This window comes from Neophocaena asiaeorientalis, unplaced genomic scaffold, assembly GCF_003031525.2.
Source record: "Neophocaena asiaeorientalis asiaeorientalis breed wild unplaced genomic scaffold, Neophocaena_asiaeorientalis_V1.1 scaffold91, whole genome shotgun sequence".
Classification (NCBI taxonomy): Eukaryota; Metazoa; Chordata; class Mammalia; order Artiodactyla; family Phocoenidae; genus Neophocaena; species Neophocaena asiaeorientalis.
The window spans coordinates 1,703,005-1,726,471 of NW_020173198.1; the positions used below are offsets into that span (position 1 = coordinate 1,703,005).

At 54.2% G+C, this 23,467-nt stretch overlaps 4 protein-coding genes across 5 annotated transcripts in view; all 4 read left to right on the plus strand.

Annotated features, from left to right (window-relative positions):
• Nucleotides 1-1,596, plus strand: part of MAZ (MYC associated zinc finger protein) — a gene marked incomplete at its 5' end in the record, with an annotated part of 4,057 nt that extends 2,461 nt beyond the window's left edge. The window contains one exon of the mRNA XM_024744341.1: nucleotides 492-1,596. Coding sequence (XP_024600109.1) covers nucleotides 492-646 — 155 coding nt within the window. The remainder of the gene's footprint in view (nucleotides 1-491) is intronic.
• Nucleotides 1,597-2,747: 1,151 nt separating this feature from the next.
• Nucleotides 2,748-6,276, plus strand: PRRT2 (proline rich transmembrane protein 2). 2 transcript variants are annotated; one of them, XM_024744287.1, is made up of 4 exons: nucleotides 2,748-2,844; nucleotides 3,532-4,517; nucleotides 4,874-5,006; nucleotides 5,177-6,276. In XM_024744287.1, exons 2-4 carry the CDS (start codon nucleotides 3,597-3,599, stop codon nucleotides 5,185-5,187), a joined length of 1,065 nt encoding a protein of 354 aa, XP_024600055.1. In that variant the 5' UTR covers nucleotides 2,748-2,844; nucleotides 3,532-3,596; the 3' UTR covers nucleotides 5,188-6,276. The 2 variants fall into 2 exon arrangements, with proteins under 2 accessions (XP_024600055.1, XP_024600054.1); XM_024744286.1 differs by lacking the exon at nucleotides 5,177-6,276 and having other exon boundaries at nucleotides 2,767-2,844; nucleotides 3,532-5,068.
• A 317-nt stretch (nucleotides 6,277-6,593) lies between these two features.
• Nucleotides 6,594-9,572, plus strand: PAGR1 (PAXIP1 associated glutamate rich protein 1). The gene is made up of 4 exons (XM_024744290.1): nucleotides 6,594-6,648; nucleotides 6,996-7,497; nucleotides 7,698-7,780; nucleotides 9,140-9,572. Exons 2-4 carry the CDS (start codon nucleotides 7,016-7,018, stop codon nucleotides 9,337-9,339), a joined length of 765 nt encoding a protein of 254 aa, XP_024600058.1. The 5' UTR covers nucleotides 6,594-6,648; nucleotides 6,996-7,015; the 3' UTR covers nucleotides 9,340-9,572.
• Nucleotides 9,378-23,467, plus strand: part of MVP (major vault protein) — a 23,430-nt gene continuing 9,340 nt past the window's right edge. Inside the window, exons 1-5 of the mRNA XM_024744288.1 lie at nucleotides 9,378-9,972; nucleotides 17,391-17,523; nucleotides 17,720-17,915; nucleotides 23,082-23,205; nucleotides 23,312-23,443. Of these exons, the coding sequence (XP_024600056.1) occupies nucleotides 17,399-17,523; nucleotides 17,720-17,915; nucleotides 23,082-23,205; nucleotides 23,312-23,443 (577 nt within the window). The 5' untranslated portion in view covers nucleotides 9,378-9,972; nucleotides 17,391-17,398. The remainder of the gene's footprint in view (nucleotides 9,973-17,390; nucleotides 17,524-17,719; nucleotides 17,916-23,081; nucleotides 23,206-23,311; nucleotides 23,444-23,467) is intronic.

Genomic DNA, 23,467 nt, shown 5'->3' on the forward strand with positions numbered 1-23,467 from the left:
ACCATGGGCTCCAGGCCCCGCGGGCTGACCGCATCCTGTGCAAGCTGTGCAGCGTGCACTGCAAGACCCCTGCCCAGCTGGCCGGCCACATGCAGACCCATCTGGGGGGGGCCGCCCCCCCTGTCCCGGGAGACGCCCCCCAGCCACAGCCCACCTGCTGAGGGGGACCCCCGCACCCACCAGGCAAGGCGTGGGGCATGGCTGGGGGGGGGGGGATGGGGCGTGTGGGACGAGGGGGCTCAAAGGGCCCAATAGGGGATCTTAGGAAGGCCAGGGATGCCCATCTATCACCCAAGTTAGGGAGACTTCTGGGGACAGGGAGGGCCTTTCAGGAGAACTGGGTAAGGATGCGGGCCAAAATCTCTGGGGACCAAACAGGAAGTGAGCAACGGCTGTGTCCCACGGGAGGTTGTCTGGGAAAGAGTCTGGGGCAAGGGGCAAGGTTCTTGCCATTCAGATTGCACTGTGATTTGGTGTTTCTCACCTTACAGGTACAGGTGAGGTCTGTCCAATGGCGGCAGCGGCGGCGGCGGCGGCAGCGGCGGCAGCAGCGGCAGTGGCAGCCCCTCCCACAGCTGTGGGCTCCCTCTCGGGGGCCGAGGGGGTGCCTGTGAGCTCTCAGCCACTTCCCTCCCAGCCCTGGTGAGCTCCAAGTTGGTGGGGGGGAGAGGGGAGAATGGAGGAAAGTCCCTTGGTACCATCTCCTCTTCCCCTCTCTCTTCCCACCAATTCCTCACTATTTTCCCCATCAACCAAGGAGCCTCCAGAAGGAAAGGAGGAAGAAGTGTTTTTCTTAGGGGAATTCGCTAGGTTTTAATGATTTGTTTCTCCTGCTCCTCTCTTCTCCCTATCAGACCTGACCCCACACACACCTGTCCCCTCGGTTGTGTTGCGGCCCCCTGGACAGTGGGCAGGGGTGGCAGAGGACAGGAGTGGCCACTGCCCTCACCCCCTCTCCTCTCTGTAACCCCCTGCCCTGCCCTTCCAGGGATTTGTGAGCCTTTCCCTCGATGGTCCTTCTTGCTCTCCTCCTTCCAGTGTCCCCCTACTGTTTGCTGCCCCTCCCTGGGGAGTTGGTGCTTTTTTTTTTTTTTTCCAGGGGGAGGGAGGAGAGGAAGGAGGGAAATCAAAGATTCTGTCCCAGAGAGGGGGAAAGGTGAGATTTGAGGAGGGGCAGAAACAGGGAAGGCAGAGGTTGTACTTTCATAAGGTGGGGTGGTTTGGGGTCAGGCCCTAAACATCATCCTGCTTGAGAATCTGTCAGGGGAAAACAAGTCAAGGGGAGCAAAAGAAGGAGCCGCTAGGGCCAGAGGCAGGACAAGAGATGGAATCTTAGGGGGCCAGGGTCAATGGGGGGATCCAGGGACTAGAGGTGCTTCCTGGGGGGGGGGGGAATGCAGCCACAGTGTCTCCCCCTTCCCTCTTCCACCCCAGCTCCATCCCTGGCCTTTTCTTTTCATCCCTCCCCCCTCGACAGAAGCTGTGGCCCTGGCCATGTCATCGTGTTCCTGTGTCCCCTGCATGTTCCCCACCCTTCATCCCCTCCTTTTGCGCGGACCCCATTACAATAAATTTTAAATAAAAACCTGTCTCTGACTCAATGAATGAATTGCTCTCACCAAGCCCCCTATCCCCACCCCTAAGGGGATTCTTAGGCCTGTTGTCTGTCCCAGTCCTGCTCTGCCCTGTGCAGCTCTGGGGCTCTGGCTCCTTCCTCCCCAGAGGCAGTATCAGTGGCTGCAGTCCAGATTCAGGGTGGGGCTGAGGCTCCGGTGACTGTGGAGAGCACGTTCCAGGACTCCGGAGTCTCTGGGGAATACCCAGTCAGCACAGGCCCAGAATAGCCCCTGGAGGTTTGAAGAGGCCTGGGTCAGGAACCCAAACAGTTGTGGGACATAAATGATGCTTTCCCCCATCCAGGCCGATTGCCTGCTGCTCAGCCAAATACCTGCACACCCTTAAGGCCCTGAGAGTTGATGGGTGATGTAGCTGCGAAAAGACTGGGCAACTCTGAGCCCTAAGACTGGGAACAATGAGGTTGAGAATAAAAACTGCACTTTTCCCCACTTGTTCTCTTCATTCTTGGTGTGGTCCAACCTGCTCTTACTCGGGCTCTGCCGCAGCCCCCTCCTGCTGTTCCAGACTGCCCTTGCAGCCTCTACCCTGCCCCCTGCAATTCCCTTCCCAGTCCTTGCTCTGACCCTTACAAGGACCTTTTCTTGAGCCTTCCAGTGCCCATTTCTGCTGCTGCTTCCTTGGGGGTAGAGGGCCTTCCTGTTCGGCAGGCTCCCTTTTCTTGAAACCCCACCCCGGTCATCCTCTGCAGCCTCCCCAAGTCTTGCCTCATCTCTTCTTTCTGCTTGTAGGGGTGCCTCCACCTGGTCCTGCCTGTCCCACTGGTCCTGTCTCCTCGCAGACCCCTCTCCGTTTCCCCCAACCCCCTGCCTCTGCCAGGACCCCCGGTGACCGTTGGCGGGAGGGGGCTGGGGCATGGGAAGGAGGCACCCCCAGGTGGCGCGCGGGGGAAGGGCCAGGGAGCGGCGCGAGTGGTCCCCCGGCCGGTTGCCCAGGTAACGCGGGGCCTGGCACGCGTGGCTCCCTCCGGCTGGCCGAGAGGGGCGGGAGGCGTGCAAGGGGCGGGGGCGGTGCGCGGCAGCGGAGCGTAGGGGAGGGGACCTGAGAGGAGGGGAGGAGGGGATGAGCAGAGGGGAGGGGAGACCCGCCGCCTCCCTCCCTCGCTCGCTGACTTGCTCCCTCCCGGGCTGCGGCTGCTGCAACCGCGGCGGTGGCGGTGGCGGCGGCGGCAGCGGCAGCAGCGGGAGCAGTTTGGAGGCCGGCGTCGAGGTGAGACGGGAATGGACTGAGGCTGCGGGTAGGAATGGACGGACAGAGAGCGGACGCCGGGAGGGCTGTACGGGAATTCGGGCGCCTGGCGGACCGGCTGGTGGTGCTGGGCGCACCACGCCAATGGGAGGAAGCGGCGCCGGTCCCCCGGGCGCGAGGAAGTCCCTGGGAGAGGGGCTGGGAAGGGGCTCAGAGGAGATTCCCAGGTCCCCCAGGGAGGGGCGCGGGCGTCTACGCCCCAAAGGCGCATCAAGCAAACCGCACCGCTGGGCGCCCAGGGAGGAAGGGAGGATGGATGCAGGGGGAGTGGAATGCGAGTTTCGGGGTTCTCTGCCCAGTCTGCCTATCGGAGTGCATGAGTCTCTGAACAGCTTGTTGATTTTGGGGTGCTGTGGTATCTACTAGGATCTGAGAGTCTGGATCTTGTTGGGTGGACCCAAGAAGAGACCATGGGAGGATCCTGTTTATAAAAGGGTTCATCTTCCCAGGGCTCGCTAACCAGAAGACTGAGCAGAGCACTCCTCCCCAGAGATGTCCCACCCCAAAGCAAAGGAAACCCCAACTTTTCTTCCTTTCCCCAGAGGCAGCCCAAGGCTGGCCCTGAGATAGGAGCATTGCCTTCTTGGGCTGCAGTGCTGAGAGCTACCTCTTCCCTCCTCACACTAAGCCTGTCTCCTCCTCTTCCAGGATTTGCTGCTGTCTCTGCTGCTCTATCCTTCCCACAGAGGCCCTCTCCCCTCTCCTATCTCAAGATGGCAGCCAGCAGCTCTGAGGTCTCTGAGATGAAGGGGGTAGAGGAGGGTCCCCAGACCCAGGGAGAAGGGCCTGGCCATTCTGAAGCCGGAACTGGTCCTCCCCAGATCCCAGCTGGGGTCCCAGATAAGCCAGAGACCCTGCAGCCAGGCCTAGACATCACTGGGGCCCCTGTGGACCCAGAGCCCAAGGCTGGGCTGGCTCCAGAAACCACAGAGATCCCAACCGTGGCCCCAGAAACAGCTCAGGCCAGAGACCTCAGCTCAAACCCAGGAGGGGAATCAAAGGCCAACTCCAGCACCGAAGAGACATGCCAAGAGCTAGCATCCAAACCAGAAGTGAGCAAAGAGGCCACTGCAAACCAGGGGTCCAACCTGGAATCCGCAGCCCCACTTGAGCCAGCCTCAGAGCCTGCTCCCCAGCTGGACCCCCAGCTGGACCCCCAGCCAGACCCTCAGCCAGACCCCCAGCCAGCTTCCCAGCCCACCTCCAAGCCAGTCCTTCAGCCAGAGCCCCCTACCCAGGAGGACCCCACCTCTGAGGTCCTGACTGAAAACGTGGGAGAAAAGCAGGAGAATGGGGCAGTGGTTCCCCTGCAGGCTGGTGACGGTGATGGGGAAGAGGGTCCAGCCCTCCAGCCTCACTCACCACCCTCAACAAAAACACCGCCAGCCAATGGGGCTCCACCCCGTGTGCTGCAGCAGCTGGTTGAGGAGGATAGACTAGGAAGGGCTCACAGTGGGCATTCAGGATCTCCCCGAGGTAGCCTGAGCCGCCACCCTAGTTCCCAGCTGGCAGGGTCTGGGGTGGAGGGGGGTGAAGGCACCCAGAAACCTCGGGACTACATCATCCTCGCCATCCTGTCCTGCTTCTGCCCCATGTGGCCTGTCAACATCGTGGCCTTCGCTTATGCCGTCATGGTGAGCCCCAAGGGACCCTGGCCCAGGCCTGCTGTGGCTCCCAGCTTCCTGCCAGTGCTGGGACAGAGCCCCAGGAGTAACCTTGCCTTCCCTCCCCTTTCTGCATGGACCTCACTTCCCAATTACAGGGCCTTTCCTTGCCTCTTCCTAGGATTTCACCTTCTGAGCCCTACCTCTTCAGGTGGGAGGGAAGTTGAGACATTTCACACAGCCTTACTGACGTGTGCCCTCCTCCTGCTGCCTCTCCAATCCCCTTCCTCCCTTAACCACTGCTACCAACTGGCCTGTCTCCTTTGGACGACTCTCACACCTGATCCCGGCTGGGCTGGTGCCCCCACCCCTCACCCTAACCCCAGTCCCGGAACAGCCTGCAGCAGGGGGACGTGGATGGGGCCCAGCGTCTGGGTCGCGTGGCCAAGCTCTTAAGCATCGTGGCGCTGGTAGGGGGGGTCCTCATCATCATCGCCTCCTGCGTCATCAACTTAGGCGGTGAGTGGGGGTCTGGGGCAGGCTGGGAGGAATGGAAGGGTTGGCAAGGGCAGCTTTACTAACCCCTGCCCCTGATCTCTCCTGTCTGTCCTCCCTACTTCTTTGTCTCTCCTTGTCTCCCCTCCCCCCCCCAACTGTCTCTGTCTGTCCCTCCCTCTCCTCTCCCACAGTGTATAAGTGAGGGGCTCTGCCCTGCATTCCAAGACTTTTTTTCCTGTTGGGAGCTGCCTTGGGCCCATCCTCCCCTGCGGGGAGCCCAATCCATGGCCCAGGCCCGCACCCATAGGGACCAAGGGAGCCTGAGCGGCCTTGTTTACAGCTTCTTTCCTGCTCCTGCATCCTGCCAGGCTCCTCTGCCAACCGTAGGCCTCCCTTCTCCCTGCACTGTTTCCAACTTCCCTGCACTCCTGCCTGCATCCTCTCCAGCCTCTTGGCTTCCCTATCCCTGCACTTCTGGAAACCTCCTTGCACTTCTGGAAACCTCCCTGAACATCTCCCAAACTCTCTTTGCTCTCAGCCTCCCAGCATCTCTCCTCACCTTCCTGCACCACAACCTCCCGAGAATTTCCTGCACCTCAACCCTGGTCTCCCTTTCCCAACTTTCATTGTCTCAGCATCCTCCCTCATTCCTTTCTTCCTTCTCTCCTTATTCATCTCCCTTTCCCGCTCCACATCCTCCACCCCCTTCCTCTTCCTGCCTCCTCATCGCCCCTCAGCATCCTCTCCTCCACCCTCCTCCACCGTTCATTCTGCAAAAACTCCAGCACTTAGATCAGGCTGGGGGAGGGGAGCAGTGTCAGGAGAGGGCTCCTTAGCCCGGGCTCCGACTGTTCTCAGCTGGGACCACCCAGGTCCGGACGCCCCCATGGTGCCTCGGGGTCGCAGCGCTGGCAAGCCAGGCCTCATTTGGAGACTTGTGCAGGGGTGGCCAGTACTGTTCCGAACACGCACCTGGGAGAAGGGAGGGGCGCTGCTGTTGACCCTTCCCGGTCAGCCTGAGTTGACCTACCCCAACCTGGGCTTTTTAACCCAGTCAGAGAACTCGTTGGGGCTGGGGTCATTCACGTGCTTTGTAACGAAAGAACCCAAAAAATAGGACCAAAGCTCCCAGCTGCAGGGAGCAAGGGAGGGGCGGAGAGGTCTATGATTATTTTTTAAGAGGACGAGAGAGGTTTGGGGGGCGGGGACCGAACCACAACGCGGTTCCGAGTTGGCGGGGTTTTTTTTCCCCCTAAAAAAAGAAAAGTGTAGGGAAAAAACCTAAAAGTCTAAAAGCAAAACAAAACAAAAGGATACGCCAAACAGATTCTCCCTTTTTGTATGCCGGATGCCGCATGAGTCTGAAACACCAATAAACGGAGACTGCATGAGACTCGCCTCCAGCCTCAGTTGGTCCGTACGTGCGTGCGCCGCTGGGGCCCGAGGTACTGCCTCCTTTCGGGTTTGCGCATGCGCCGCCCAGGTGGCCATCTTTACTATGGGCCGAAGCCTATCATTCCGGAGCGCCTATCTGCGCATGTGCAAGCCTTCCCTTGCTTTCCTCTTCCAAGGAGCTTTGACTAAAACTGAGCCTCCCGCGCGATCTCTGTGCGCCTGCGTACTGTGACCGTGCGCAGCCCGGGAGGCGGGTCTTAGCTCCTAGGTGCGTATGGCAGCTGAGGTGGTGAAACTTCGAGGTTTGGGGAGAGGGTGCCGGATCCAGGTGTAGAAAGGGGAGGTATCAAGGCGAGAAGAGCGGGTCCGCTCCTCTCCCGCCTGGAAAGTGGTTTCTGCCGGTCCCTGGGAACACCGGAGTGCCGGATCTCGATCCGTGGGGGCGGGGTCCTTGGAGGGGACGGAGCGCCCCCTCTTGGGAACAGGCGGTCTATTCGCAGGGACTGCTGTTGGAGCCTGATTGGTTAGAGAGACATTCCCTAAACCCCTGGGGAGCCCAACCCTTGGGGTTGGGGGATCCCCAGTTCAGTACTCCTGCATCTCCTATCATCGCAGGGCCCCTTCCCTAGTGACATATGTCCCTTGTCCGGGGCCATGGAGACATTGCAGCCACCACGGCGGCGCCTCTGTCTGAAGAAGGGGAAGTGACCTCCGGCCTCCAGGCTCTGGCCGTGGAGGATACCGGAGGCCCCTCTGCTTCGGCCGATCAAGCCGAGGAAGAGGGGGAAGGAGGCCGGGAGGAGGCTGAGCATGAGGGGTCCGGGGCCGAGGAGGTGCAGGGAGAAGCCCCCAGCACTGAGGGGGAAGAGCATGCCAAGGGAGAATCCGAGGACTGGTGCGTGCCCTGCAGCGATGAAGAGGTGGAGCTGCCCGCGGATGGGCAGTCCTGGATGCCACCCCCCTCGGAAATCCAAAGGCTCTATGAACTGCTGGCTGCCCACGGCACTCTGGAGCTACAGGCTGAGATCCTGCCCCGTCGGCCACCCACACCTGAGGCCCAGAGTGAAGAGGAGAGATCCGATGAGGAGCCAGAGACCAAAGAGGAGGAAGAGGAAAAGTGAGGGCACACCCTTACACCTTGTCCTTGAGGCTGCTCCCCTGATACCGGGAGGAAGTAGGGAGGGGAGGTGGGACCCAGGAGCATGGGAAGTGGAGGGAGGGAAGAGAGCCGGAGAGGAAGAGCCAGCAGGCTGTGGAGAAGTTGGGGTGTTTGGGGGGGACCACCCTCACCTTTCACTCTCTGTCCCCCTGTCCCAGACCGCACATGCCCACAGAATTTGACTTTGATGATGAGCCAATGACACCAAAGGACTCCCTGATTGACCGGAGACGCACCCCAGGTACAGACAAGAGGGGAGAATTGGGGTGGTGGTGAAGGGCCTCTGCTTCCACTTACTCAGAAAGTGACTCCCTAAAAGATGCCTTTGCTTGGTGCCTTGATATCTACAGAACTTGTTTCAGGAGAGAGCATGCCCCCAGTGGTGCCATCCTTCCAGCTTTGGTGGTCCCCTATCTTCCGCAGATAATTCCATCATGCTTCCCATTCCTTTGATCTCAGTCCCCCCCAGAAGGCCAAGTCGTTATCATTATTATCTAGATCCACATCCCTACACTACTGTGTACATCTCCTAATCGGACCCAGTTTCCCATCCCGTGTGCCTTCCCTCGGAGCCATTCTCTTTTTGTTTGCTTGTTTTTTTAATAAATTTCTTTCTTTCTTTATTTTTGGCTGCTTTGTGTCTTTGTTGCTGCACACGGGCTTTCTCTAGTTGCGGCGAGTGGGGGCTACTCTGTTGCGGTGTGCGGGCTTCTCATTGCGGTGGCTTCTCTTGTTGCAGAGCACGGGCTCTAGGCACACGGGCTTCAGTAATTGTGGCACACGGGCTGTAGAGCAGACGCTCAGTAGTTGTGGTGCACGGGCTTAGTTGCTCCGCGGCATGTGGGATCTTCCCGGACCAGGGCTCAAACCCATGTCCCCTGCATTGGCAGGCAGATTCTTAACCACTGTGCCACCAGGGAAGTGCCCCCTCGGAGCCAGTGTTGATTTCTCTTTCTTTTACCCCAGGATTCAAGCCAGCAGCAAGTCTTGTTAGCTCTGCCTGCACCCTTATCCAAGCCACCATCTCTCTTGCCTAGATAGTTGTGGTAGCTCCTAACTGGTCTTCCTGTCGCCAGCCTCAGCAGCCAGAGACGGGTTTATGTTTCAAAACATAAATTGTGTCACTTCTCTGTTTTAAATTCTCCAAAGGATTCCATTTCCGGGGTCCGGGGGTGGGGTGGTGTATGAGTGTGTCAATTGAGAATCCAACCCCGCCCTCCCCCCAGGGCTTCCATGTAAACTAAAAGATCCAAACCCCTTATCGTGGCCTGTAGGTCATATCTTTGGCCTTATCTTTCCTGTCTCCCCCAGCTCTACATTTCTCATTGGACAGACCTCCCTGTTCTTGCCCTGGGGCTTTTGCACTTGCTCGTCCCCTACCTGGGATGTTTCTACCCAGTCTTCATATTTCTAGCCCCTTCTCAAAATTCAGATCTTCACTGCCCGCCCCATCTGAGGCCCCATCCCTAAACCTCAGAACCTCCAGGACAGGCCTGGAAATCTCTGTTCAATGAGCTCCCCAAGTGATTAGTAAGATCCAGGCAGGTCTGGTGCACACTGCCTCACTCGCTTCCACATTTCTCTCATTCCCCTTCTCCAGGAAGCTCAGCCCGGAGCCAGAAACGGGAAGCGCGCCTGGACAAGGTCCTCTCAGACATGAAGCGACACAAGAAGCTGGAGGAGCAGATCCTTCGTACTGGCAGGGACCTCTTCAGCCTGGACTCAGAGGATGCCAGCCCCACCAGCCCCCCGCTTCGGTCCTCAGGAAGTAGTCTCTTCCCCCGGCAGCGGAAATACTGAGCGCTGCTGCCCTTAGGGTGCAGAGTCTACCTGCTGGGGCCTTGGCCCTTCTTCCCTAACCCAGGCTGCTGGGAAACTTGGGAAGAGGAGAGACACTCCAAGCTCCCAACACAGCACCTTGCCAGAAAGAGGACATACGTGTATGTGTTTATGTTTTCTATTGAACATCTCTTTGGAGACCTGGGCTAAATTTTCTGAATCTAAAATAAAAAATACCAAGTTATCTGCTCTTAGAGGAGGGACTGCAGCTGGAACCGAAAGAGCTGTGGAGAGGCAAAATTGTATGCACCCAGATTGGGAAATTAAAGCCAGATGGGGTAGAAGTGAACTCGGTCAGCACCTGCCCCCTGCCTCGGGCCGAGGACCCTCCCCAGTCTCATGCCAGTGCTGCCAGCTGGCTCTGAGGTGGGAATTCCTGCACTGAGTGAGCCGCAGTGCCTCCAGCTGCAGTAGAAGCCGCCCAGAGGAGAAAAAAACAAAACCAAACAAATGAGAACCAGCTGCAAGGGCCCTTTAAATGCCTAAGCCTCACCCCCCCGAGTCTGCCCTGCCCTGCCGGGAAGTCATCTCTAGGGCTGGGTGAAGGAGTTTCCTGATCTGAGGACTCTGTTGCAGCCAGCCACACTTCTGGATGTGAGTACTTCATACAGGCCTCAAAGCCCCAAACCAGTTGGTGGGACCTTGTGTCCTTCAAGACCCTCTCTAGCTCTGTCCTGCCTTCTAGGGCTTGCTTCATCTGGGGCAGGTGGTCTCTGAACCAAAACCGGGAGAAGATGGGTGGAAGCTTAGCCTTGGGAGGCTTTGCTTTCCTTGGAGTTTTTTCTGGCTTCTGAAGTAAAGGTAGATCAACTTGTCATCTTGCCAACACCCTCACCCCTCCAAATCTCAGGCCTCTCTGACCTTAAGCTCCCCCATCAGCAGTAGGGGCAGAGGAAACTTAAGGGGTCCATTTAGAGTCCCTCCTGGAGTGAGATTGGTCCCTGCTAGACTCCCCCTGGGGACCTGAGCTCTGGCCTGTCCCTTTGAGCTTTTAAAATGTGACTTGTCCCCGTTGAGATTCCTCAACTCTGCAGACATCGAGGCTTTCCTATTACCCCACTCGGGGCTATGCCAGCTGTGATAGGCTAATGCCACTCAGGGCCTTGCAGATCATTTGAGAAATCATTGGCAGAGTAATCTTAAGGTAGGCTTGATTTCCAGAGGCATGGAGTTCGGTGAGCAAGGCTCTTTTTCTTTTTTTTTCTTTTTGGGACTGGGAAGTGAAAACAGGAAGCTCTCTTGGACCCGCCGTGCTTCTAAGATTCTGGTGATCTTAGCAGCATGGAGGGTTGGGGGATAGTAGTAGAGGCAGGTGTGCCCTGTTTTCTCTGCTCCCTGTCTGGGTGGGCCCCTAGATATTATGGGGAGAAAGGCTGGCTGTCATGGGTGCCAACTGACTGCCAGAAACTTCTGCCTGTTTCCACCCTTGGCACACAGTATACTCTGCCTCCCCTGAGGGTGAGGCTTTCTGGACAGGGCAGCTCTCTAAAGCCATGGGCACGTAGGGGCAGCCACCTTGAATGGCTGGCCCAGGGAAAGCCAGAGAGCTCTAAGGTTACTCTGGCCTCCTTGTTGGGTGCTGCTCTCCTAGGTTACCGAAAACACCTTTGAACTGCAATGGCACTATCTCCCGGAGTGTACCCAGCCGCTCCCAGGTCCTTAAGTTCTTGTTCTAGTTTAGAATCTTATTGCCATTTTTGCCGGAGACCACACTACTTCTTGGTTTGGGGGCTCTGCGGTCACGATACCTGAGGTGGAATTCCGGCTCCGTCCTTTGATCATTGTGTGATCCTGAGCAAATTCCTTAATTTGTAGGTTCTTATGGGGATGAAATGAGTTAATTAAAAGCATCTAACACAATGCCTGACACAGATTAAGTTCTTAATAAGTGGGAGCTGTTATGGGGGGGGGCACTTGCCAAAGATAGAAATTCCAGAGTCGTTTCTGGAAATCTTAGCCTAGTGCGTCTGGGGTGAGGCCTGGGCGTCAATACGACCAGCTGAGTCCTATGATTGGGCGATTTTAGAAAACAGGGGTTCTGCAACCTGGTTCCTGGGTCGCTTCCAATCTAGCCAATCTTCACCTTCAATGACTGGCATTAATTGGCAGCATCTGGAGGTAGGATAGAACTAGGACAAGCATCCGGAGCTGGCAGGGCTGTTCTGTCCCCAGAAAAAGCTGCTGCTCCTGAAAAGTGGCCCAGCTGGGCTAGAGCTCAGATAAGATTTTCCTAGGAAGCAAAGGTCCTAAAACTTTGCTACTACTAAAGAAGTGATTTACGTGAAACAAATTCTCAAGAATTTCCACTATAGTCCCCCGAAGCAGGAAATCATTTCCCTAAATTGGGAAGCTGTCTGGTAAAAACAGCCTCTCTGCAGTCCCTGAGAAATGTGACTCTTGCATTCTCTAAACAAAGACTAGAATGTTTAAAATCAGTGAAGGGAAACTGCAAATATGAGTTCCCTGTCTGTGCTGAATTTCCTGTGCATTTTCCTAAACCTAAATTTGATAGACGTGATGGTGGCAAGGCTGTCTCCAACCTTTCCTCCAACTTCAGACCTGCCCAGGCCTTGGGACAAGGGAACTTGTGCTGGCTGGGGGTCTACTTGGACCTGAGGGTGAGGAGCTGGGGGGAAATACATGACATTCCCTGCGTTTGAGGAACAGTGATGCCGTCTGGGTTCATCTTTGGTCTTCCTCCTCCAGGCCATCGTTTGTCGCGCTCCTACTGGGTATTAGACATGCTCCAGTCTTTAACCCCAGGAAACAGTCACTTTTATTCCCACTCCAGTCTAAGAGAGTAAGGCTTGGAGGCTAGCACGTGGCCCGAGGTCATATCGGCAGTGACAGAGCTCAGTCTTTGCTATATATTAGAGTCAGTGGAAGAACTTTTCTATATAGCAATGCTAGGACCCCACTCCAGACCAGTTAAATCAATCCCCAGAGATGGGTGGTTTGAAAAGATCTCCAGGTGATTCTGACGTACAGCTAGGCAGGGCCGAGAGGCTCTTACAGACCAGAGCTGCTCATAGTTTAATGTATGCCCAAATCACTGGGGATCTAGTTAAAATGCCGGCTAATTCAGCAGCTCTGGGGTCGGGGGAACCCAAGGTTCTGCATTATTAACAGGCTTCCGGGTGATGCTGACACTGCAGGCCTATACCCAGTGTGGCTGGTCGCCTGGGCATCTGCTGTTTAAGATTCACTGTCAGCCACTCACAACTGACACTGAAACTCTGATACGTAATGATATGACTCATTCATTAATTAAATTTTGCTCTAGCAAGTTTACTCTTGAGCCAGAACAGGGCCAGAATTGCCTCTTCACCAGAGGATGAAGCCAGCTTCTTCTCACAGGCTGTTCTGTTCTCTGTTCATCCCTCCCTTCTTGGTGTGTGGGGTGCGGTGGGGGAGCCACTGGTCTCTGAGACTTTGGGTAAAAGTTGGCTGGTTCTGGCAGGAGCCTCATGACACGTGAGGATCAGTGTGATCAGGCAAGGTTGGACAGGTACCCAGAGAGCAGACTACGGGGCAGATCTTGGAAGCAGACACCGAAGGGAGGTGTCGGTGAATTTAGGGAGTTGGGGCCAAACTTGGGGCTGGGCAGGACCTTCCAAAGGTCAACATGATCCTTAGCCATTGTCTTTTGAGGGCCCTGGTATGCTGGAAGTGAAATGCTCTAACTGTACACGTTATCTGGTAAACCACGGAAGTCTAAATCTGAGACACAGACATGCTGCCTGAGTCGGGTGGTCTCCCTGGTCTGAGAGGCCTCTAGTGAGGCTCACTTCTGGGGATGGCAAGACTGAAAAGGCAAAACCTGTTCTTGGGTGAACTTAGCAGGTGAACTTACGTGGAAAGCACAGCTTTAGGGCTGGGTAGGTGGGTGATCAGGGAGGTGAGACAGGGTCCTGGTACTGAAACAAGGGTAGTTGGCAAGGGCATGGCCTCGGAATAAGGCAGGAGCCCAGCCTGATTAGCTTTAGGGATGACTCTCAGCTGAGTCAGTGAGCTGGGCGAAGCTCTCGGCCCCCCCTGACTGGGCCCAGCTGGGGTGACAGATGGTCGAGAGGCCTCAGCTGTAGGGGGTGAGGGATTGTCCAAAGGAGCCATTGGAGGCTGTTCTCAGAGCCTGCTTCCCAGCCTCGTGTGGCCTTCTAGAGTTTAAATCTTCCCTGTGGGGCTGCACAGACCCTCCTCTTGCAGTCCTAGCCCTTCCTCTCCCCCATCTGGCTTCCTGGCCAGGCTTCCGCCCTGCAGAGAACCAGGAAGAGGCTTCACTGGGCTGTCGGATGCTCCTTTGCTATTCTAGGCCCACAGCTGGGGTGACACAAAAACCTGCCACCTTCCTGATCCGTAAACAAGTGAGGGTTAAGGCCGAGATGCCAGATGGGGTAGGGAGCCTCTGGTGCTAGGTCACATCCTCCAACTGGATAGGGAAGCTGGCCCTCAGCTGTAAGCCACACACATAGTGCTGCTAAGAGCCAGTCTCTGTTCCAAGTGCTTTATGATTAACTCAGTCCTCATACGTTGGGTTGATGACCTATCCATCCCCAGTTCACAGGCCAGGAAACGGGTATAGGGAGGGCAAGGGACTTGTCTGAGATCACCCATCCAGTAAGGGTTAGAACCAAGATCCAGGCAGTCCTAGCCCCGGGGTGGGGGTGGGGTGCTCTTGGGGGGCCCTCTCCTGGGGAATGGAAGCACAGCCGAGCAGGATGGGCAGTAGAGAGGAAGGAAAGCCAAGGTCCAGGTAAGAGTGGGGAGAACAGAAAGCAGAAAACTAGCACCTGGATTTTCAAACACTCCCTGAAATCAACAGAAGAGGGAGCTCTGATATTAGAAAAGTTAAGGGAAATTAACTTGACAAACAGGCAACAGAAAAGTATCAAGGTCAAACCCCATACAAAGTTGCAAGAAAAAGAATGAGGAGCAGAATAATAACCCGCTGATGTAGAAAGTGTACCAAGAAAACAGATCAAAACTGTAACCTCTTTGAAAATGAGGTAAGACATTAGGAAACAATACCAGGCAAAGCGGCAAATCAGAATTGTAAATAAGCCCAGGTAGTCTGGCTGAATCCATGCCCCTCACCATTGTACTGCACTGCCACTGGAGAGAAACAGGACCAGGCATTCCATCGGGATTCTCATCCCGATGGTACCACCAACTTGCTGTGTGGCCTTGCATGACTCATTGTCCCTACCCGGGACTCAGCTAATTAGATCCACACTGTCTAATATGGGATCAACCAGCCACATCTGACTACTTAAATTAAAATTAAACACGAGTTCCCGAGCGGTCTTGAGCTCACACCCGGCTTCTCAGCCTTACCCTGCGTGCCGCCGTCACTGTTATGCTAGGCACTGCTGCCTGCCGCTGCACTGCTCGGTAGCAGCAGTCAGTCTCCCGGACCAGCCCCCCGGGTCCCGCCGCTGTTACCCAGTCAATTCGCTGCTACTCCCATGGGTCACATGAGACAGATGGAGGAGTTTGCTGCTCGCTGGGTGATATACTTCAATAAGCCAGATATTGATGCTTGGGAATTGCGTAAAGGGATGAACACGATTGTTGGCTGTGATCTGGTTCCGGAGCCCCAAATCATTGATGTTGCTTTGCAGACATGCAGACGCTTAAATGATTTTGCTAGCGCAGTTCGCATCCTAGAGGTTGTTAAGGACAAAGCAGAACCTCATAAGGAAATCTACCCCTGTGTCATCCAGGAACTTAGACCAACTTTAAAAGAACTGGAAATCTCCACTCTAGAGGAGCTGGGTCTTGACAAAGTGTAAACCCCATGGATGGGATTCCCGAGAATTTACTGATAGTGTTATTTGATTGTAAACAATCACCTGGAAATATTGATGATGACATATTACCTTATTTGAACAAGTTTTCCTTTGTTAAGTACCAAACCATATAACATAACTTGGACTTTAATAAAAAGGAAATGAGTTTGAACTGAAAAAAAATTAACTAATTAATTAAAATTTTAGTTCCTCAGTGACACTGTCCACATTTCAGGAGTTCGATAGCTGCATGTGGTCAGTCCAAAGACAGCACAGATTAAGAATATTTCCATCATTGTAGAAAGTCCTTTTGGATCATGCTGAGTTGGAAGGTTTTAGAGAGGAGCCCCACAGGTGATGTTAGTGCATCACCGCCAGGGGTAAGACAACTGGGAGTGGTGGGGACTGTGGTTAAGTAGGAAAGCTTGTGGCCCGTCTAAAGGGCTCGGCTGCTATGTGGCTCTCGTCAGTTTGCCACGTGGGAATGTAAGGCCCGGCTCCTCATTCTTCAAGAGAAGCAGGAATTGGAAGTTTGTGGTAACTCACAATTTCTAAACAAAAGAAATTTTACAGATTGTGTGGATCAAGTAAAACTCTTGGGCCTTGATTCTGTAATTTTGTGGCTCCAGCCTCTTTTTCCTGTGCCAAGCCACTCCCCCTTCCTCCTTCTCACTTCACATTTGTCACCCAGTTTGGAAGCTGTATGGATGGTGGACTAGATGGGGTACCACTCCTTTTTGGTGGTGGCTTCAAAAATGTTGGACCGGGACTTCCCTGGTGGTCCAGGGGTTAAGAGGGGTTAAGACTCTGCACTTCCAATGCAGGCGTGGCCAAAAACTTAAAAAAAAAAAAAAAAAAAAAAAAGGTTGGACCAAAGTCTCGGAGGGCAAGGCTTTGAATCACTTAGTAAACTTGGTTCCCTTTGTGTGACTCCAGGGGACATGTCCAAAGTCCAAGGCATGCTGGAGGCAGGGATGGGGTCTAAGTAGGTGGTGTGACATTCCTGAACAGGCCAAGCACTGGAGGTAACCAGCCAGGATTCAGAAGCAGTTAGGGTGGGGGTGGACAGAATGCAGTACTCATTCACTCGCTTTCTCCTTCCCACCCACCCTTACCCATGATGGCAGGGAGTCACAGGTGGCAACAGACCACAGAGAACTGGGGAGGAAAGGACTAGAATACTCCGGTGTTTCTTTTTTTTTTTATTTTTATTTATTTGTTTATTTTTGGCTGCATTGGGTCTTCTTTGCTGCGCGCAGGCTTTCTCTAGTTGTGGCGAGCGGGGGCTACTCTTCGCTGTGGTGCACGGGCTTCTCATTGCGGTGGCTTCTCTTGTTGTGGAGCACGGGCTCTAGGCGCGCGGGCCTCAGTAGTTGTGGCTCGCGGGCAGTAGAGCGCAGGCTCAGTAGTTGTGGCTCACGGGCTTAGTTTCTCCGCGGCATGTGGAATCTTCCTGGACCAGGGCTCGACCCCGTGTCCCCTGCATTGGCAGGCAGATTCTTAAACACTGTGCCACCAGGGAAGTCCCCTTTGAGGTGTTTCTAATCCAGCTGATTCTATGGGAGCATCATTTCCATCAGGGACCCCTTCCTTGAGAGGCGGCCCACATCTAACAGTTCATCCCAGGATTGCTTAAAGCGCAAGGGGGGAGGGCTGCAAAGATCATGCAAACATTCTTGGGCTATGGGCTAATGTTTGCATACAACTGGGGCCCTTGGGATCCCCTGAAATAAAGGAGCCTGCCCCTGGAGGAGCCAGGGAGCTCTTCAGAGCCTCTGCCCCCCACCGTGCTGGGGAAGACACACAGCACCGCCAGAGGCTGACCACCTCTCCCAGCTTGGTGTGCTTCCGCCTCCTACACTATGGGGGTTGGAGATTGGGGAAGTTTTGATCTTAAGCCCCTCCCAGTACTTCAGGAAGCTTGTAGGAGGTAAAGTAGATGGGAATGAGGGAAAGGAGTTGGCGGAGAACCCTGGGCTTCTGTGGTTAACTGCATCAAGCATCTCTTGGCAGGGATGAGGTCTGGATAGGCTGCCCTGGGTGGGAAGAAAGGAACAGGTAGGTGTGGGGACAGTGAAGGATGGCATAATCTGAGCCTGAGGAGGAAGGGCCCATTCCCCCAGCGCCAGCCAGTCTTCATGCCCACCTCATCCCAAGCTCCCTGGACTCATCTTTTGTCTTCTCCCCATCTGTCTTTCACACTCTGTGCTTCCCTGGGCTCAGGAGTCACCATGGCAACCGAAGAGTCCATCATCCGCATCCCGCCATACCACTACATCCATGTGCTGGACCAGAACAGCAACGTGTCCCGCGTGGAGGTCGGGCCAAAGACTTACATCCGGCAGGACAATGAAAGGTTGGTGTTGGGACCGGGCTATGTGGGCACCTGGGGCCAAGGAGGGCCTGGTAGCCTGGCTGCCATGATCGTCCATCTCCTCCTTCCTGCTCTCTGGCTTGGGTGACAGGAAGCTTTCTTTCCCATTCGCCGCCTCCTTCGGGAATAGGAACGGGGGGTCCCCTGGGTCCTCACACTGCTTCTCACTCTCCAACAGGGTCCTGTTTGCCCCCAAGCACATGGTGACGATCCCCCCACGCCACTACTGCACAGTAACCAACCCGGTGGCCCGGGACGCCCAGAAGGCCGTGCTGTTCGACGTCACAGGACAAGTACGGCTCCGCCACGCTGACCTAGAGATCCGGCTGGCCCAGGACCCCTTCCCCCTGTATCCAGGGGAGGTGCTGGAAAAGGTACCTGCTCACCTTCCCCGTACCCACTCTGCCTGTCCTGCTACCTTGACCTAGGGCTCAGCACTGCTTTCTGGAGGGAAAACAAACTGGAGCCATGGGAGGGGGTGGGAGGTGACGCTGGTTCTCACTGGGACAGAATTGACTTGTTGCCCCTCCACTCACCTTCCCCAAACATCCCCTTCCTCTTCACATGCCCAGGTCAGACCTTTGAGAGCTGTCGGCCCGTCTCCGGACCTAATCTTCCAGGCTCCAGAGCCTGCCTGAAGCTCCTGGCCAGTCTGACACTAAATGACTTGTGCCAAGAGTAAGCGTTTCATTCTCTCAAACAGTGCCAGACGCCGGTGGGCGGTGACAGCAGTGGTGGACCAGGTGAGGCCCAGGCTCGTGTCGCCTGTGGCTGCTCCACGGGAAGCCATCGCAGACCTGTAGTGCCAGCCAGGCCCTCGTCCATGTTGCCCTAAAGCCCTGGGCCGGAGTGAGAGGGCACCCCGCCTTCATTTCTATAACGTTTCTTTACCTTCACCTCCTTGCCGTTTTACACTGTTCACTCTGGGCTCCTCTACTAAGGAGTGCTTCTTGATCCTGGGAGCATAAGAGTATGACCCGGGAGCTTTGAGGCATTCCTGTCCACTTAGCTGCAGGCACTTTGGGGAAAATGTATGTGGAGATACTAAGTGATGAAGAATGATTCGGATGTTAACCCTTAAGGAATTGGGGTGAAGGGTGTAAGGGAATTCTTTGTATTATTCTTGCAACTCTTATGAAGTCTCAACCTGTCACAAATTGAAAATCACCCATATCCAGGTTCTGCCTTAGACAAACTAAATCCCTCTCTTGGAGGGAACTGTGGGGGGTGGTCTGGCACCAGAATTTTTTTTTTCTGGCCACGTGGCATGTGGGATCTTATTTCCCTGACCAGGGATGGAACCGGTGCCCCCTGGAGTGGAAGCATGGAGTCTTAACCACTGGACCGCCAGGGAAAGCACCCCTCCCCTTTTTTGGGGGTGGGCACCAGCATTTAAAAGCTCCCTAGGGTGGAGAGAACTTCCCTCATCGCTGCCTCTTTAACCTCTGCTTCCCCGGCAGCCCCGGCTCACAGCGGCTTATACTCAGACCCCACGTGCTCCAGGCCAGGAGGGCAGGGCCTTCCCTTCCTCTGAGCCCAGTGCCACCAAGATGTTCCTTTACTACCAGAGAGTCGGCACTCGCCCTCCTTGGAGGCACTGGCCCCTACCCACACCACTTTCTTTCCCTTCACTGAGGTGCCACCTGGCTCCGGCCTCCCTTCCCCGGCCCTCCTGGGAGCCTCACTAATGTCCATGCGATAACCCTGTCAACATCTTGGCCTTCTTGACCTCTAGTCTGACCCTCACATCTTCTGCTTCAGTCCTGCCCAGTGCCATGTCCACTCTGGACTGGGTGGTTTATTCCCGCACCTGCCCCACCTCTGAAGTTTTTTTTTTTTAGCTAAAATATTTATATTTTTTATTGAGGTAAAGTTGATCTACAGTGTCGTGTTAGTTTCAGGTGTACAGCACAGTGATTCAGTTATACATACGTATATATCTTATCTTACAGATTCTTCTCCCTTGTAGGTTATTACAAAATGTTGAGTATAGTTCCCTGTGCTATGCAGTAGGTCCTTGTTGCCCCGCCTCTGAAATTAAACCCAGCTCCTCCTTAACCATCCGTCTCCCCTTCCTAGTCCTCCTGTGCTGTCATGTTGCCTCCAGGCTTTTGAATCCCACTTCTCTCCTGTCCCTCAGATTCTCTTCCTGGTCTCTCCCTACCCCAGCGGAACCCTGTTGTTTTAACACACGCTCTTCGTGTGCTAGACCTGCGCCCAAACCCTGTCCTCGATCGGTATTACCCCCACCTGATCTTTCTGTCCTCTCACTCAGGTAGATCCACCCCAACAGTATTATAAGTAGCTAGTGGGATAAGTGGTTCATTCCAGCCCAAGCCCTGCTCGTTAATGTTTCCTTCCCAACCAGCTTTCTCTCCTTTCTTTTCCCCCCTGCATGCCTCTAAATATTGATCATTCTCGGCTCTTCCTGTTTTCTGCTCTCTCACTCTCAAACAACTTGGTCACCTACTTAGAAATTGAGGCCATCTGGAAGGATCTGGGTCTGTGTCCCCTTTCCTTCCCTGTGTCTCCTTTCTACCTGTTGGAGCCTCTAGGAGGTTCCCCTCCATCCGTGGACCCAGGAAGACGCATCCTTCTATTTCTTGATCTTATCCCCACCTAGAGCTTCTCTCTCCTGCCTTTAACTTTTCTGTTACTGGTGCCTTTCTCTTGGCCAATAAACGTGCTCTGCCTCTTCCATCCTTTTCTGGCCTTGAAGGCTTACTTGTTCACACTTTTCATCTAAAGAATGCATTCATAAGACTGTAAAGTCCTCTCTGACTTCCACCACCAGTATCTGCTCTCCACCCCCAGAGGTATCTACTGTCATCCATTCAGGGTTTTCACTTCCAGATACGTCTGTGCATCCATGTAAGTGTGTATCCAATAAAGTATTGGTTATAACTTATTTGCATAAGAGCTAGCACATTGTCACTTGCCAGTGTACTTTGAATGAACTTCTCATCTTGGTGCATAAGTCATTTCTTGTTTAATTGTTTGTAATTCCATATGATAGATGTTCAGCCCTTCTCCTGAGTTACCATTTAGGATGTGTCCAATTTATAAGGAAAAACAGTGCTGTGGTGAATATCCTTGTGTGTGTGTGCCCTTGTGCATGCTAGTTTCTTTTTTTTTTTCTTTTTTTATAAATTTATTTATTTGTTTTTTATTTTTGGCTGTGTTGGGTCTCCATTGCTGTGCCCAGGCTTTCTCTAGTTGCGGCGAGCGGGGACTACTCTTCATTGCGGTGCTCGGGCTTCTCATTGCGGTGGCTTCTGTTGCAGAGCACGGGCTCTAGGCACACAGGCTTCAGTAGTTGTGGCACGTGGGCTTCAGTAGTTGTGGCTCGTGCGCTCTAGAGCTCAGGCTCAGTAGTTGTGGCGCACGGGCTTAGTTGCTCCACAGCATGTGGGATCTTCCTGGGCCAGGGCTCGAACCCGTGTCGCCTGCATTGGCAGGCGGATTCTTAACCACTGTGCCACCAGGGAAGCCCTAGTTTCTTTTTTGTTTTAAGAGTAGAAACTAATAAGAATTTCTGGGTTCCAGGATATGCACACTAAATTTGTATGGGCTTTTATGAATGGCCCTGTCAATCTAATTTTTAGCTATCTGCTTTCTCTTTCGTATTTTTTTTTTTTTAATTAGGGTATAGTTGCTTTACAATCTTTCCTATTTACTTTGACAACTTGTACCTGATGTTCTCTGCCCTGTTGCCTCACAAGCACCTGCATCTGGCCCCCCACCTCCGCTGACCCCACTTTGGCAAAACCCCAAGACATCCTAAGTGCAGGCCCAGTGGACTGTCATTCTGTGTCTCACAGACCCTCTCGGCCATGTCCATTGTTGATCTGCCCTCTTACTAAAACTTGTCTGTGCTTTACTCTGTGGATGTCTTTTTTTTTTTTCCATCCTCTCCCCGTCACCTCTGCCTTCAGGTTCTGTCCTGAATACCCTGTGTCTTTTTTTTTTTTTTTTTTCATGGCCTGATCACTTCATCTGTGTTGAAGACACCCAACTCTATACCTTAGCTGGGAACTACAGGCTGTGAGTCCCCTAGCTGCCTATAGGAAGCCCTCTCCTAGATGTCCCACAGTCGCCTCATACTGGCTATCCAAGCCTAACACTTCCCCTACCCCCAAATCTGTTCTTGTCCCGTGTTCCCAGTCTCACTTGGTGATACTACTGGACCTAGTCACTCAAGCTGGAAGCCTGTAACAGCATGTGGGACAAACTGGAAGGAGACAAAGAAGGCAGCCAGGAGACCAGTTAGGAAGGTATTTCCATCATCCAGGCGAGAGGTGTTGGCGGCTTAGGTGAGGGTGTGGCAGGGATAGATAAAGGCAGACCTGGATTTGCAGTGGACAGACAGGAAGTGATGATGGAGTAGATGTGAGAAATGAAAACCGTACTGGTCTACACGCTCTTCCCAGAATGCTCACACCTTCCTCCTCCTCCTTCTACACCTTTATGTCAAAAGCCAGCTCTTCCTCTGAGCCCCAGTTCAAATGCTACTCTCTGAGGGCCTTTCCCAACTTCGTCACCTGGACTTCTGCAACCTCTTCCCCTTGACCCGGTCCACAGTCTGCTTGGAGGCATTGGTCTGTGTTTGTCTTATCACCCACTGGAACCTCAACTCCACGAAGATGGGGGTATGTCTTGACTCCACCACAACCAGCCGAGTGCTGTGCACATAGAAGATGTCCAGGCAAAGGCTTGCCCGGGCAGTAAACGTCCAGCTCTGCCTCTCCAACCCAGAGTGTGGTCGGTGGATGAAGTAGTTATCTGAGCTTTTCCTCCCAGGGGGCTACTCTAGTTGGAGTAAGGAGTGGCAGGTAGCCTTTAATAAGGCTGAAGTTCAAATCCTGATTCTGTTTCTTACTAGTTGTGTGACCTTGATCATGTCCCTTAGCCTCTATGAGCCTCTTTCCTTGCCTTCCTGCTTCCCTCGGATCAAAGATCAAGTGAAATCCTATTTGTAGAAAATATTTGTACAAACCTCTAAAAAAGGTTTGGCAGCTTGTGGCTGGGTCCCCCTTCCTGATGGAAGGAGATGTGATGGCTGGAGTACAATGGCTGTCTTGTGACCATGAGGCAACCTTGAAAACAAAGACTCATGCTTCAAATGTGCCTGTTATAGAAGTTTATACCTTCCCACCACCTTATACTTCCTGAGAGCCCCAGTGCACACTGGGCCATGAGATGCTCACTTACTCAGCTTCTCAGATGTTTCTCCCACATCTCCCATCAAGCCCTCTACCCAGTTTCCCACCTGGATTTCTAGTTCATAACAAGATCTGAGCACTTCTGCAGAGGAAGGTGTGTCCTTGCCCGTCAGCAGTGGCAGCCTCTTGCTCACAACTCCATCTTAGCTCTTCAGACCAGATGGCTTGGGGGCCACACCTACCTTGTGCATTCCACTCGGAGTCTTATTTTGGGACATGGAGAGATCGATGCTGTGGACTCTGACCTTCACGGTATCAGGTTTGACTCCAGGGGTCCCAGCTCTGAATACCCCGCGACCCCCCTTCTTCCCCTATTAGGACATCACCCCACTGCAGGTGGTTCTGCCCAACACCGCCCTCCACCTTAAGGCGCTGCTGGATTTTGAGGATAAGAACGGAGACAAGGTGGTGGCAGGAGATGAGTGGCTATTTGAAGGACCTGGTAAGTACTTCCTCTCCAGCTGGGTCAGGGTCAGAGGTTTCCTGCCCTCCCATTCTAGCCCTGATGTCTTCTGACCTTCAACACCCATCTCATCTTCCCTTCCCAGGCACGTATATCCCCCAGAAGGAGGTGGAGGTTGTGGAGACCATTCAGGCAACAATCATCAAGCAGAACCAGGCCCTGCGGCTGAGGGCCCGCAAGGAATGCTGGGACCGGGAGGGGAAGGAGAGAGTGACAGGTGGGGTCTGGAAGAGATGCTGAC